Source organism: Jaculus jaculus, chromosome 13 (genome assembly GCF_020740685.1).
Source record: "Jaculus jaculus isolate mJacJac1 chromosome 13, mJacJac1.mat.Y.cur, whole genome shotgun sequence".
NCBI lineage: Eukaryota > Metazoa > Chordata > Mammalia > Rodentia > Dipodidae > Jaculus > Jaculus jaculus.
This window is the reverse complement of record NC_059114.1, coordinates 75021167-75036761: the sequence shown is the minus strand read 5'-3', so window position 1 is coordinate 75036761 and position 15595 is coordinate 75021167. Positions and strand designations below refer to the sequence as shown.

Genomic DNA, 15595 nt, shown 5'->3' with positions numbered 1-15595 from the left:
CAGCAAAGGGTAACTTAGAAAAATAGTCTCCTAATGCCATCTACTGGAAGTCTTTTTCTTAGAAATGAAGTATCAGTTTTTTGCTATTGTTGTATTTATTATTTGTTTAAGATACTGATTGCTACATTTAACTTTTGTTGTAACTAACATAAATAAAGGATTCATTTTCAATATTATGGTGGTATTGTATCCCAAATTAATCTAAGAAATATGCTAAGGCCACTATTATTTTAAGACCTATCTTATTTCTATAATCATTTAAACGTACTTCAATTACAAAGTATGTCCATGAGTTAACATGGTGTTTCAGTATCTATTCTTTGGTAACAACTATATAAAGTTAATATTTACTCTATAATTAATAAGCCACAGGCCCTGCCTTAAATGTCTGGGCATGTTGGCACACCACTTATAATCCTAACACTCCATAGACTAATGAAAGAAGATCAGGAATTTAAGGGCAGCCTAGACTACATACTAAGTTTTAGGCCAGTCTTTACAACATAACAAGACCCCATCTAAAAAACCAAAAGGAAGGCTAGACAAATGGCTCAACAGTCATGGTGCTTGCTTGCAAAGCCTGACAGCAGGAATTCAATTCCCGAGCACCATGTAAAGCCAGATGCACAAAGTGGTGCGCGCATCTACAGTTGATTTGCAGAGGAGGCCCAGCACACCTATACTCTTTCTCATTGTCATTGCCCCCCCCCATTCTCTCTCTCCAAATAAATAAAAGTAAAACAAGGGGGAAAAAATTAAAGATACAGAATAATAAAATCATGCAATTAAGTACAAGTAGAATATGATACAATGTGACATATGTGTAATTAAAAAACAAGCAGATAGAGGGCTGCAGAGAGCTCGACCTGGGTTTGATTCCACAGTTCCCACGTAAAGCCAGATACACAGAGTGGTGCACGCATCTGAAGTTTGTATGCAGCGGCTAGAGGCCCTGGCACACACATTCTCTCTCTCTCTCTCTGCTTACAAAAAAAAAAGCAATAAATAAAATATATTAAAAAAAAACCAAGCATATAAAAAGGCATAAAGTGTAAAAGAACAAGGTAACACTTCAAAGCTGGAGAAGGAATTCAGGCATGGCAGCACACACATTTAACCCTAGTGTGTCGGAAATAGAGACAGAAGGACCACAGCAAGTTTGAAACCAGTCTCGTCTACATAGTGAGTTCTAGGCCAGCTAGGACCTACAACAGGACCCTGTCTCAAAAAGGGTGGGGGGAGGGTAGGAATACAGAAAAATACAGAGTTTAGCTACCAGCAAGAAGAGAAAAAGGGACTGAGAAGTCATGTAGCTATTTAGAAAATAAACTACACACAGATAGAAGTAGGATGATTCCACAGAGAATGGATGAACTCTTATGCCACCTTTATGAGCCACAGGGCCACAGTAAGGCCAGGCTCTACGACCATACCCCAACAACTTTCAAGGACACTCAAGTAACAGACTCTCACAGCTTGCATTTCAGATGAGTCACTAGGGAAACAGTATGGAAAAGGCTTGAAGGGAACACAAAGCCCTAAGGACCAGACCACTAGTTCAGAAGCCAAACAAAGGAAAGACAGGAAGCGAAGGGAAATTTTTTAAGTGCAGGATATGTTATTGATCTACACACTGACCTTTCTGACATGGGAGTAAGAACGAAGAACAATAAACTTCTGGACTTCTGGCTTAAGTGACCAAGAGATCAGAATGGCATTAATGCACAAGCAGAAATTCACCAAGGTGTCCCCAAGTACCTTCAACTCAATAGGCAGAGAAGAAGCCAGGTTAGGTTTACAAAGATTGGGGTACCTGAGGGGACAGCACAGAGCACACTGCAACAGACAATCTGATGAGACAGTGTACACCAAAGATGTCCACCACAGCTGCCACGTATCTCCAGCAGGGATCGGGATATTCATGGGAGCAAAACGCATGTGTGGGCCGGGTGTGGTGGTGCAGCAGAGGCAGGAGGATAGCTGTGAATTTGAAGCCACCCTGAGACTACATAGAGAATTCTAGATCAGCCTGGGCTAGAGTGAGACCTTACCTTGGGGAAAACAAGAAGAAAAGCAAAGCTGAGGGTGGACTGCATCACTCAGTAAGAATAGAAGAAAGAGGGAAAGAATGAGAGCAGCAGCAAAGGAGCACAGGTGTCGCCCCTCCTCCTTCCGGCCGTGGGTGAAAGAAAGCACACCGCTGGGACTGACAGCGCAGACCTCAGGACTCCCCGCCTCATGTGCGTCATTTACTCACTGAAATCTTTTCTTTAAATTCTCCTCTATGTACATGAGTGAAACCCACCAGACCTTCTCAGACACATCAAGTTGGATAGGCCTCATCTCCTTATCTATCCAAGGACTGATTCTCTCCTTCAGGCACAAAGAGAACTATCTTCTTACTATCAGCCAGCCAAGAAACTGTCACTTCAAAATCACCAAGACAGTTTCTAATCAATACCACCAAAAACAGAAATGCCTATCACATCTTAAGACAGGTTTGAATGTTTGTTTATTTATCTACCAGGCAGGTAGGCAGGCATGCATGCATGAATGAATCTATCTATCTACCTATCTATCTATCTATAGGCAGAGTCCTATCTATCTGTCTGTCTGTCTGTCTATCTCTATCTATCCATCCATCCATCCACCCATCCATCCACCCATCCATACACACACACACACACACACACACACACACACACACACACATATGCTCTATGTGTCTATTGGCAGGAAATCACTCTAGCCCGGGCAAATGTAGGACTCATTCTGTAGCACAGGCTAGTCTTGAATTCATAGTGATTCTATCTCCTACCTGGAATTAAAGGTATGTGTCACTCTGCCTGAAGGTTATCTTTTCTTAAGAATTTTTGTTTTATCTTATTCATCTGAGAGGCAGAAAGAGAGAAGAAATACACCAGGGCCTCTTGCCACCTCAAGCAAACTCCAAACTCACGTGCCACTCTGAGCATCTGGCTTCCCGTGGGTATTAGGGATCAAACAGGGGCCTGCAGGTTCTGCAAGCAAGTGCCTTTAAATGCTGAGATGTCTCCTCCACTGGATGACTGGTGATTTAAGAGGAAAGAATGTCATATGCCCACTGACACTAACTCCTATCTTATCACAGCAAATACAATTTTCAAAAGCACTTCTGCAATCCAACTTCCAGATAGTTATTGACCAAATCCAGGTGTAAGTGAGGTCGCTGGAAACAGAGCTAGAATGATAGAGAAATGCTTGGAGAAGAGGGCTAGCCTGCACAACTGAGACTGTGAGCCACTCTCAAAGCCCTTGATAATGTCAAGTACTCTAAGTAATAGCAAAAGCACTGCAGAAGAGGCTTCCGTCCTCCCAGAATGCTACTGCTAGCCAGCAAGCCCTCAACCCGCATCGAGACTCCGCGTCACCGAGAGCTCGGGGTGTCAAGGCCCACTGTCCTATCCCCGCACCCCTTCTTCCTGACCTGCTCTCTCGATGAGAAAACCAGTCACATCAGTCATCAACTTAAAAATCCTCTTTCCTGGAGCCTACTGCCAATTCAAGAGGTCTTGAGTGGCTCTAATTCCTACGAACTGTAGAACACTCCGCTCAAAAACTGATTTACATTTCTCATATAAATGATGGGGCTCTCCATTATACACTAAAGTCTCAAGTTTTAAGAAATTCAGTATTGGGCTGGAGAGATGGCGTAGAGGTTAAGCGCTTGCCTGTGAAGCCTAAGTACCCCAGTTCGAGGCTCGGTTCCCCAGGTCCCACATTAGCCAGATGCACAAGGGGGCGCACGCATCTGGAGTTCGTTTGCAGAGGCTGGAGGCCCTGGCGCGCCCATTCTCTCTCTCTCCCTCTATCTCTCTTTCTCTCTGTGTCTGTCGCTCTCAAATAAATAAAAAATTTAAAAAAAAAAAAAAGAAATTCAGTATTAAAATATAAATATAAAATATATGTTGTTCTTCAGTCTTATCTTTTATAACAAGAGTGTGGTGGTTTGAATGCAAAATGTCCCCCACAAGCTCAACTAGCTTGGTCCCCCATAAAGCGACACTATTTGGAAGGTTGTGGAACCTAGCTAGAGGAAGTGTATCACTGGGGACGGACGGCCTTAAAGAATTAGGGTCTAGAATCAGCTGGCGCTCATAAGCATTTCTACTCCTCTTGTCTGACACATTGACGTGACGGGGGCTGTCTGCTCTGCCTCGCTTTCCCCGCCATGATGAACCCACCCCCCCTTTAAACTGTAAGCAAAATAAACACTTTGCTTCCTTGAGTGGTTTCCAGTCGGTGTTTTGTCTCAGCAACAAGAAGGCAGCTGATGCAAACAGTAGTAACGATGACTAAGAACAAACTGCCTCAATCCCAAGCCCTGTGCTGGGAAGTGCTTTAACAATTGTCTTGTAAGAGATGGGCGTGGTGGCACAACGCCTTTAATCCCAGCACTCGGGAGGCAAAGGTAGGAGAATCACCATGAGTTCGAGGCCACCCTGAGCTAGAGCGAGACCCTCCCTCAAAAAACCAAAAACAAAAAATTGTCTTTAAAGAAAATTCTGTCTTCCACTCTTCTTGCTGTGAATCTAAACCTGCTCAAAAAAGAAAAAATATTAAAGCACAATTCAAGGCCAACCTGAACTACATAATAAGACTTTCTCCAGTAAACAAATTAGATAAATTAAATAAAATAATAAAAATTCTTTTTTATTGTTTTCTTCAAGGCAGAGTCTCACTGTAATCCAGGCTCTCTTGGAACTCACTCTGTGGTGCCAGACTGGCCCTCAAACTCATGGCAATCCTCCTCAGCCTTCTACTTGTTGGGACTAAAGGCGTGTATCACGATGCCCGGCTAAACATTCTATTTTAAAAAATAAACCTACTTAACATATCTCATTTATTTTTACAAAAATAGATTAAGTGCTATAACTAATACCCTACCTCAAAGATAAGAAAACCAGGTCTTAGAAAGATTAAAGTGTAGCCGGTTGTGGTGGCTCACGCCTTTAATCCCAGCACTGGGGAGTCAGAGGTAGTAGGATTGCTGAGATTTCGAGGCCATCCTGAGACTACATAGTTAATTCCAGGTCAGCCTGGACCAGAGTGAGACCCTACCTCGAAAAGCCAAAATAAATAAATGAATAAATAAAGATTAAAGTGTCAAATCACACACCCAGAAAGTAGAATTCACTACAATTTAAGCCACATTGTTTTTCTTTTCTGATTAAAGTGACCCTAAAGTCAAAGACAGATTTCTGATTTCTACAGAATTAAGAAATAAAGATGGTGTATAATTTTAAGTATTTTCATGCTAATAAAATTAGTGTCTGCAAGCCCTTGAGGGGAGGAGGGCAGAACACGGTGGGAGGAGCTGGATAAGGTGATTTCTAAAGGCCTTCCTGGCTTTAACGCTGGACTTAGTAGAGTATGAATCACAACACACACTCAGACTTGAAATTCTTCAACAGCCACTGTCTTACATGACATGAAAATAGAATGGGAATAAAGGGGGGGAGAGTGTAAAGGAAGGAGTAAGAGAACAACAATAGAGACAACATATTGTACATTTTTTGTACAGTGTAAAATCTAGATTCAAAACATAGGTGCTTGCCTGCAAAGCCAAAGGACCACACTATTCAATTCCCCAAGATCCACTGTAAGCCAGAAGCACAAGGTGGCGCTTGCATCTAGAGTTCATTTGCAATGGCTGGAGCGCCCATATTCACATTCTCTCTCCCTCCCTCCCTCTCTCTCTCTCTCTCTCTCCCTCCCTCCCTCCTTCCCTCCCTCCCTCTCTCTCTCTCTCTCTCTCTCTCTCTCTCTCTGCCCTTCTCTCAAATAAATAAAATAAAATAAAATGCTTTTTAAAATAGATAGGGCTGAAGAGCTGGCTCAGTGGTTAAGTGTGCTTCTTACACAAACATGAGGACCGATGAGGGCCTGAGATGGCCTGAGTTCCTATCTCCAGAGCACACATCAAACAGCCGGAGTGTGGCCACATGTGCCTGCAATCCCAGTCTGGTAGGGGAGGAGAGACTGGAGAATATTTGGGGCCGGAATCAGTAAAAACTGATTCCAGCTCAAAAACCAAGACCAGGCAAAAGAGCAAAAGAAAGGGACGCCCAATGTTCCACTCCACTTCAGCCTCAGCTGGTGAGTGACAACCCCTCCCCCAGCCCACCGCAGGTGAGTGTATACGGCACAAGGGACTATATGCGTGAATACGCCACAGGACACATTCACACACATACCAGGGAAACAATGAAAAACAAAAACTAGACATGAGGGGCTGGAGAAATGGCTTAGCGGTTAAGCGCTCGCCTATGAAGCCTATGGACCCCGGTTCGAGGCTCGGTTCCCCAGGTCCCACATTAGCCAGATGCACAAGGGGGCGCACGCGTCTGGAGTTCGTTTGCAGTGGCTGGAAGCCCTGGCGCACCCATTCTCTCACTCTCCCTGTCTGTCTGTCTCTCTGTGTCTGTTGCTCTCAAATAAATAAATAAATAAATGAACAAAACATACTAAAAAAAAATAGACATGAGGATTTGTTGAGGAAGGAAGGGAACCAGTGATGGGGAAGGAATAGGGAGGGAAGGAGGGACAAGTGTAAGCAAGCGCTAATGGTGTACGTGTGTGAAAGATCAAAACCATTAGGTCTGGGGAGATGGCTCTGTGGATAAAGTGTGTGCCATGGAAGCATGAGAACTTGAGTTCAGATTCCTAGCATCCGTTTAAATCCCAGGCAGGCCGGGCATGATGATGCACACCTTTAATCCCAGCACTCGGGAGGCAGAGGTAGGAGGATTGCCGTGAGTTCGAGGCCACCCTGAATAGTGAATTCCAGGTCAACCTAAACTAGAGTGAGACCTTACATCAAAAAAATAAATAAATAAAATAAACCCTGGGCATAATAGGGACAGAAGGGCTTGCTGGCTGGATAGGTAGTCTAGCAGAATGGATAAGCCCTAGATTCAGAAAGAGACCATGACCCCCAATAATAAAGGTGGACAACTAAGGAAGATTCTTGGTATCAAACTCTGGCCTTCACACGCACACATACACATGTACCCATGCATAAATGTACCCACATACATATGATCACACATTCTCCTCACACACCAAAAGTAATAATTAAAAACAATTTTGTTTCTTTTTCAGTATAATTATCTTCTGAAAGAAAATTCTCAGTACAAAGCCAAGCATGGTGAATGCTTGCGTATAATCCTAGCATTCAGAGGCTAAGGCTAGAGCATCCTGAATTGAAGGCTCCTTGTGGGCTATAATGAATTCCAGGCCACCATGGGCTACAGAAGACCTCCTCTCAAAAACAAGAAAAAAAAAAAACAGGAAAAGCCTTCAGAGAAAAATGCACTGTAATGAAAAGCTCATAGGAAAGCACTTTGTTTTAAACTAGTGAAGAACGACTGACAGAGGGCCAGGGCCCAGCCTCGGTCTGCACGGGGGCAGTCACGTTAGGGGGCAGGTATCTCACCCGCACACCACAGCTCTACACCCCAAGCTCCGCTAGCGAGCCCAGCCGGAAAGCACCGCGCTGTGCTTGCTTTCTCCTGCTGCTGCCGCGCCGGTTTGGCGTCCAACTGCAAGGTGGACAATAAGCTGGGCGATTCCCAAATCTTCGAAACAGAAAGATTTTTATCCCAGAGAACTTTCATTTGAAGTGATCGCAAGAAAAGTATCCTCAGTACCTATGTGAATATCAGGACTCCTTATGTCAAAGCAAGTCTCAGATTAAAGAAGACATCTGCTAGGGTTTAAAATCAGAAAGCTGCACGATGCTATTCCTCCTCTTTTTTTTTTTTCCTCAAAGATATATTAGCTTCTCCTTACAACTTTCCAACTTTGTTTTGAAGGACAACCAACTCAAAATAGTTTTAACACGTCACTGCACAGTTTATCCTCTGTTTTCACTCTTTCACACTCAAGATGGTATTCTGATCCTCAAAACGTTTACTTATCCCATTTAATGTGGCCCAAACCTGTGACTCATTAGCAGACTCAGTCTCACCTGACACACTGCTGCAGCCTTCCTACCGCCCACACAGCGAGATGCAGAGTGAATGTCACTGACAAACAGGTGAGGGGGGGATCTATTTTGGCTTTTGAGAAAAAGGATGTAGGGGAGGGAAGGTAAAGGAAAAAGGAGGGCAAGGCAAGGGACAGGAACCAACTGGCGCATACTTACATTGGTCAGGGGGGCATGTGCAAACATGGAGAACCCTTCAAAGATGTACTCATGGTCATCATACTCTATAACAGTTGGCCTGTCAGTCTGGAAAGAAACAAGAATTCGAAACAGAAAAAAAAAAAGAATTCAAAACACGATTTAAATAACGACACATTCACATGTGCAGGACACCAAAAAACCAAAAGTAGAAATAAAAGCAACTTTGGGTACTCTTTTTTAATAAGTCTTATTTATTAGAGAAAGAAACAGGCAAACAGAGAGAATGAGTGCGCCACGGCCTCCAGCCTCTGCAATCAAACTCCAGATGCATGTGCCACCTTGCACATCTGTCTAACATGGATCCTAGGGAGTTGAGCCTGGATCCTTTTGCTTTGCAGGCAAGCACCTTAACGGCTAAGCCATCTCCCCAGTCCAACTTTAGGGACTCTGTTAACGTTATTCCAAATACTAGGAAACTTATACAAAAGATTAATTTTAACTAAATGTGGTGGTGCACTCCTTTAATCCCAGTACTTGGGAGGCAGAGAAATGAGGATCACCATGAGTTTGGGGCAACCCTGAGACTAAACATTGAATTCCAGGTCAGCCTGGGTTAGAGTGGGACCCTACCTCAAAGAAGAAAAAAAAAAAAGATTGATTTTAACTGGAATTCTCTGGCTTGATGAAATTTCTTGACTTTAAGTATTAAGTATAACAAGATTGTTCTAGAACAACCAATGACAGCTACATTTTCCAGGAACCAGTTTTCTTTAATCCCACCACGCTGTCAGTTCTATGCTATTGACTAGCACAGCTGACTCCAATGCAAACTAAAAAGACTGCCCATCAGCATGGTCGAGACTAGAAACTGCCTAGAAGACTGGCAAGGGCTCGGGGTGCCAAGCTCAGCCTTTGTCACTACAGTCTCAGCCTCGGGGAGAGCCAGCCCCTCACACCCACAGTGCAGCAGTCCCCCACATTTTAAAGACTGCCTTTACCTGAGACAAACTCAATCCACAATCATGCAACACAAATGTCAATCTAATCACAACACTTTTTCTTTATGCCATTCTTAATAGCCAACCACTTTTCATAAAAATTTTAAGTGTAAAACAGATTATAAAGATTTGGCTGGGCATGGTGGCGCTCATCTTTAATCCCAGCACTCAGGAGGCAGAGGCAGGAGCATCACTGTGAGTTCAAGACTAGCCTGGGAGTACAGAGTAAGTTCCAGGTCAGCTTGGGCTACAGTGAGACCCTACCTCCAAAAGAACATCAACAGGACTGGAGAGGTGGTTTAACTGTTAAGGTGCTTACCTTAAAGCCAAATGACCTAGGTTCAATTCCCCAGGACCCACATACAAGCCAGATGCACAAGGTGGCTCATGCACATGGAGTTCATTTGCAGTGGCTTGATGCCCTGGCACACCCTTTCAATCTCTCTCCCTCTCTCTAAAAAATATTACATAATTATCATCTAATTCAGCAATCCCACTCCCAAGTACATGCCCAAAAGAAGTCAAAATAAACATATCCACAAAACACTTTGTATATAAATATTCATATCTGCTGCAGTCAGCACCACATTGCTGGGCTGAACATCAAAACCAGACACAGTTTACAGGAGGAAGGGATTTATTTCTGGCTTACAAATCCAGAGGAAGTTCCATCTATGGTGGAAGAAGCCGGCTCCCTTTCACAGATTGATGCAGAGATAACACCAAACAGCCAACAGTGAAAGAAAGCTGGGCTGACAACGCAAACTGCTCTTGGCATATCTTTGGGCTGAGATCAGATCTGTCCCTAGTGACACAGGCCTGCTTCAGGAACCTGCGAGGGGCTTAAGTTGCAAACTCAATTTCAATAAAATACCTGAGTCTATGGGGCCAAACATTTACACTATCATAGTCAAACTACCACAATTAGCCATGAAAATTACACAGGGGAGCAGGGCATGGTGTGACACACACCTTTAATCCCAGCACTCGGGAGGCAGAGGTTGGAGGATTGCTATGAGCTCAAGGCCACCTTGAGACTACATAATGAATTTCAAGTCAATCTGGGCTAGAGCAAGACCCTACCTCAAAAGAAAAATAAACAAATAAATAAATAAAAATAAGATTACATAACAGGTTGGGGCTCGAAGCTGCCTCAGTAGTTAAAGGTGTTTGTTTGCAAAGGCTGATGACCATGGTTCGTTCCCTGGCATCCACATAAACAAGTAAACAAAGACATACAAAGTGGTGCATGCAGCTGGAGGCCCTGGAACACTCATATTCTTTCTCTCCTCACAAAGAAATAGAAACATTTTTTAAAACTATATATGGAGCTGGTCTCAATAGTTCTGTGGAAAAGCACTTGTTTACCATACATGCAGCAGTGGTTCACTCCCCAGCACCACAAAAAAGAAATGACATAGTGATACTGCTACGACATGAAGAAATCTTGAAGAAAAAAGGAACAGAAAAAGCACACATTTTGTGATCCCTATTAAATCTCAGCTGGGCAACTGCATAAACACAGAAAATTACTCAACCTAATTGGGTACAAGTTTTTTTTAAGGAAAATGTTCTAGAGTTAGATTACAATAATGGTCTTACAAGTCTATAAATAGACTGAAATTTGTGGACTACTCACTTAAATGAGCATAGCTTAAGATGTAAGAAGTATAGCTTAATAAAGTTTTTAAAATACATCAGTATAAATTTTGAAATCAAAATTTCTTGATGACACATGCAACTAGAATTATTAAACCTCACATTGCAAGAGATAATACCACACGGTAGGCGTACATATGGACCTGCACACTGGAGCTGACTCCTCAGCCACCTTGCCACACAGAACCTAAGACGTCTCAAGAAATTACTAAACCTCATCGGTGAAACATGAACTGATACCCCATAGTGTCGCTATTATAGACTTAAGAAATATATTTGGGCATGGTGGTGCACACCTTTAATCGTAGCACTTGGGAGGGAGAGGTAGGAAGATTGCCATGAGTTTGAGGCCACCCTGAGACTTTGAATGGTACGAAGAACACAGTACATGTCCAACAATTTTATATCCTGGGCTGGAGAGATAGATTAGTGGTTAAAGTGCTTGCCTGCAAAGCCTAAGGATCAAGGTTTAGTTCCCTAGTAGGCATGTAAGCCAGATGAACAAGGTGGTGCATGCATCTACAGTTTGTTTGCTGTGGCTAGAGGCCATGGTATGACCATTCTCTCTCTCTCTTTCTCCCCCCTCCCCCCACATAAAAAAAGGCCAGTCAGTTGGGCTTGCCTCAAAATAAATAAATTAAATTAAATAAAGGGCCATAGAGATGATGGCTTAGTGGTTAAGGCATTTGCCTGCAAAGCCAAAGGACCCAGGTTTGATTCCTCAGGACCCATATAAGCCAGATGTACAAGGTGACGCATGTGTCTGGAGTTCATTTACAGCAGCTGGGAGCCTTGACATGCACATTCTCTCTCTTTCTTAAATACATAAAAATTAAACTTTTTTAATTAAAAAATAATCCATAACTGAACATGTTCACGTCTTAGTCTATCTACATTCTAAATTGGAAGTGATTTGATCTTATCAAGAACTTACTAAAAAGTTGGTAGGTGGGGAGACTGTAATCCGGTAGTGGAAGAGTCGGCCAGCGTTGTTGGTCATAGGACGGCAGGGCTTGATTGCCTGGGGGAAAGAAAATGAAGATGACTTTACAAATAAAGCATCAAAAAATTTTCATTTGTAACAGACTGCATTGCCTGATTTACATCCAACAAAAGATGCTTTTATGTGTGTTTCCATATACTCTCAAGAAAGAACAGTATTTGATTTACCATACATTAACTAAATGAATAAAATCACCAGTTCTCAGTCTTTCTGACATACACTGGTGAAATTCAGCATGACCTGTGATTCAATGTTTAGTACAGAGACGGCATCGGGGGGACCTGGGGGACAACAACCGGACCTGCAGCACACACAGCGGATCTGTCACTGGCACGGTCTGCTGCCGGTCAGTTCAAGCAGGCTCCTGAGCGACAGCAGCGCCGGGGGACTCTGCGAGAGCTAGCCCATCGGCCTGCCGGGTGAGTCAACCGGGGAGCCACGTCTGGCAACACTGCCAGTGAAGGTCCTCTACCCACAATGCCAACAGCTGGACTGGCGAAAACGAAGTGGGCTGCTGCTGTGAGCAGCTGTGCCCTGCCTTATCCAGGGCAGTGAGGCCTTGAGGAGCGCAATTCCCTTCAGAGGCTGTGCCATCAGAGCCACCAGAGATGTTTGGCCAGGGATGAAGCTCCTCTTAAAAACAACTGCAGAGGGTGAAGTGCGCGCCTGCAAACATGAGGACCTGAGTTCAATTCCCAGCACCCACACAAGATGCTGGGCGTGGCAGCAGTCCCTGTCATCTCGGCACTGAGAGGCAGACATCCCTAGAGCTCACTGGCTCAGACCAGTCTTGTAGTGTGCTCCAGGCCAATGAAGGACATCTTTTATGCCAGAGGTGGACGTCGAGCCCGGAGTGACGGCCAAGGTTGTCCTCTGGCTGGTCCACACACACACACCCAGACGTGCCTGCATAAAAACACGCATGCACACACAAAGAAACACATTTCCCAAAACATAAACTAGACAACGGAGCCCAGAGTGGTCCCACAGGGCCTCCTCCACAGTGCTCTTGCCACACGGGGAGACCAACTGCAAAACCTCGTATCCCCTTCCTTCCCCGCCTGTCCCGCGGCCACTGCCAGCCCCTAGTGCGAGGAGGCTCGTGCTGCAGAGCGACAGCCGCAGCGGTTGCGGCAGACAACAGGGGCAAGGCGTGTCTGCGCTGGCTGTGCCCTCTCTGGCTGGGTTACCCAAGACGGTTTGCAGTAACCTTCTTACCACTGTTGGCGTCAGTTACTGGGGTTGTACTTCTCAGCCCAGGAGCTGCAGTGCACATTCCGATAGTGCAAACGTTTAGCCAGGTGGTGTTTCTGGGTCCCTGCACTGGGTCTCTGAGCAGCCTGTGAATGTGCATCCATGTGGAGAAGCACACTTTCCTGTGGATCTGTGGTATCTAGAGTGAACTCTTCACCTGAGCCAGCTGTGGGGAGCTGCTTCCTTAACAATGTGCCAAGTGCTGACTGACAACGTCTCACTCAGCGTCACCGCTGCACAGTGTAAGGCTGGCTCTCAATATTGCTGACCAAGGAGAGCCCAGGAGACATGGGCATGCTGCCCAGGGAACTCTTGCCAACAGCCCTTGGCAGACATCATAGGAGGTGGCACTCTATCAGACGCCATACGTCTGTGTCAGCAGGAGTGTGCAGTAACACAGGAAAGAGAACAGTGACTTTTGGAGGGTGTGGTGGTTTGATTCAGGGGTCCCCCATAAACTTAGGTGTTCTGAATGCTAGGTTCCCAGCTGATGGAGATTTGGGAATTAATGCTTCCTGGAGGGAGTGTATTGTTGGGGGCGGGCTTATGGGTATTATAGCCAGTTTCCCCTTTGCCAGTGTTTGGCATACTCTCCTGTTGCTGTGGTCCACCTTATGTTGGCCAGGGGGTGATGTCCACCCTCTGCTCATGCCATATTTTTCCCCTGCCATCATGGAGCTTCCCCCTCAAGCCTGTAAGCCAAAATAAAACTCTTTTTCCCAGAAGCTGCTCTTGGATGGGTGCTTTCTACCAGCAATGCGCACCGGACTGCAACAGTAGGGTTTGGGGACTCTCTGAGCTTCCCCGGTAGTCAGAGTCCTGGGCTCCAATGGGAAATACTCGGCTCACTCCCCACTGGCGGAGCAGATGCGACGATGCAGACAGACGTCCTGCTTCTCTCACTCGGCGGCATCATGACGCAAGACAGAGCCCATTTATTTATATTGGTCCACTCTTAGAGCCAGGCCAGTACCCTTGACCAGCAATGGCATCCAACTAGGAGCCTGCATCCCTTGCTGGGGCCCAGAGAATCTTAGGAATAATGTGGGCCAGTTGTGTCTCCTGAGGCACAAAGTACACAGAGGAGGCAGCAGCAGGCCAAACGGCACAATAAAAAGCACCGAATCCGCTAAGCAGCATTCTATGGGCTTCCCAAATTCCCAGAGCAAAGCCAGGAACATCCACGGTGCCAACTCTCTCTCAGAAATGTGTGGTGACTCTCTTGCTTCCAAGAATCTCAGCTGGGTGTGGTGGCTCACACCTTCAATCCCAGCACTCTGGAGGCAGAGGTAGGAGGATCGCCATGAGTTTGAGGCCAGCCTGAGACTACAGGAATAAAGAGTGAATGAATTCCAGTTCAGCCTGGACTAGAGTGAGATTCAACCTTGGGGGTGTGGGGGGGAATTAAAGAACCTCATCCTTCTCTCAGCTATCTTGCTCAGGTCCCAGTCAACCAGCTGACCCACGAGTGACCTTTCCCCTTCAGTGTGACTCACATCAGGTACCACCCAATGCGGAGACAGTTATCTGACAGCGCTCTTTCACCACTGACACCCACAGTGGGCCAAGTATCCAGGAGACAAATGACCCACTGACCAGAAGATTCCTTGCCTGAGGCTATACCCAGAACTTGGGGAACCCTTCCCCCCTGTCTTGCACCTCTATTCAGCCTAAGGCAGTTACCAGGTATTCCCGATTAAAGGCATTTACCAGGACTGAAGAGATGGCTCGGTGGTTAAATGCTCTTGCTTGCACAAAAGTTTACCTTATATGCAATGACTGTTCAAAGGTTTAAGAAAGTTGCATTTGTGCTGGCGAAGCCCTGTCCCCTGGGTTATATCACACCAATCCTGTGTGTGAGACGCCCTAGTGAGACTAAAAATACAAAGTCACAATATGCCTCCTAAAGGGGCTCAGAAAATATGACTTAAGGATCTTTCTAGATCAAAAAGCCTTTCATCACCTTCCTTTCATTTGTCAAAGAACACAATTGATCTTTAGCTAAATTTCAATTTTCTAAATGCAGAAAATTAATCTCAGATACCACAGCAGTAGGTTTTAATAGGAATAAAAACAGTGTAAAGAATATGTGGGACACTGGAAGAGATGAGATCCTATTGCTGCAGACTCCACATATTTGGGCTGCAAGGCCACTGAGAAACCCTGCTGGAGCTGAACTGATAACCTCCTCCACGTAGACCAGCTGACAGAAAGCTGGAAGAAGCCATTCTGCATGCAGTTCAATGGGAGAAAGAGAAATCACCAGTGAAGATACTCAACAGTGGACAATGAAAGCCTTATATTTGGCCAGCCAGGCTAAATGAGCCAACAGGTGCAATAGTGGCACATCTGTCATGGTAGAAACCAAATGCCCTCTAATTGGACTGGACGCCCACTCCATGGGAGAGAATACCTCCCTGATACTGAAAACTTAAACAGGTAGTCACGAGTCCTGGGGGTGCAACGTCTGCTGCTGTCTGGCTAAATGTACATACTATGTTCATCAAACTG

General features: G+C 45.0%; 1 protein-coding gene across 3 annotated transcripts in view; it reads right to left on the bottom strand.

Moving 5' to 3' along the window:
- Drosha (drosha ribonuclease III) overlaps positions 1–15595 on the bottom strand; it is a 145739-nt gene that overhangs the window by 95902 nt on the left and 34242 nt on the right. For all 3 annotated transcript variants that reach the window (XM_045132499.1, XM_045132500.1, XM_004652525.2), the window contains 2 exons: positions 11762–11848; positions 8189–8275 (listed from right to left, as the gene is read on the bottom strand). In XM_045132499.1, the coding sequence (XP_044988434.1) occupies positions 8189–8275; positions 11762–11848 (174 nt within the window). The remainder of the gene's footprint in view (positions 1–8188; positions 8276–11761; positions 11849–15595) is intronic.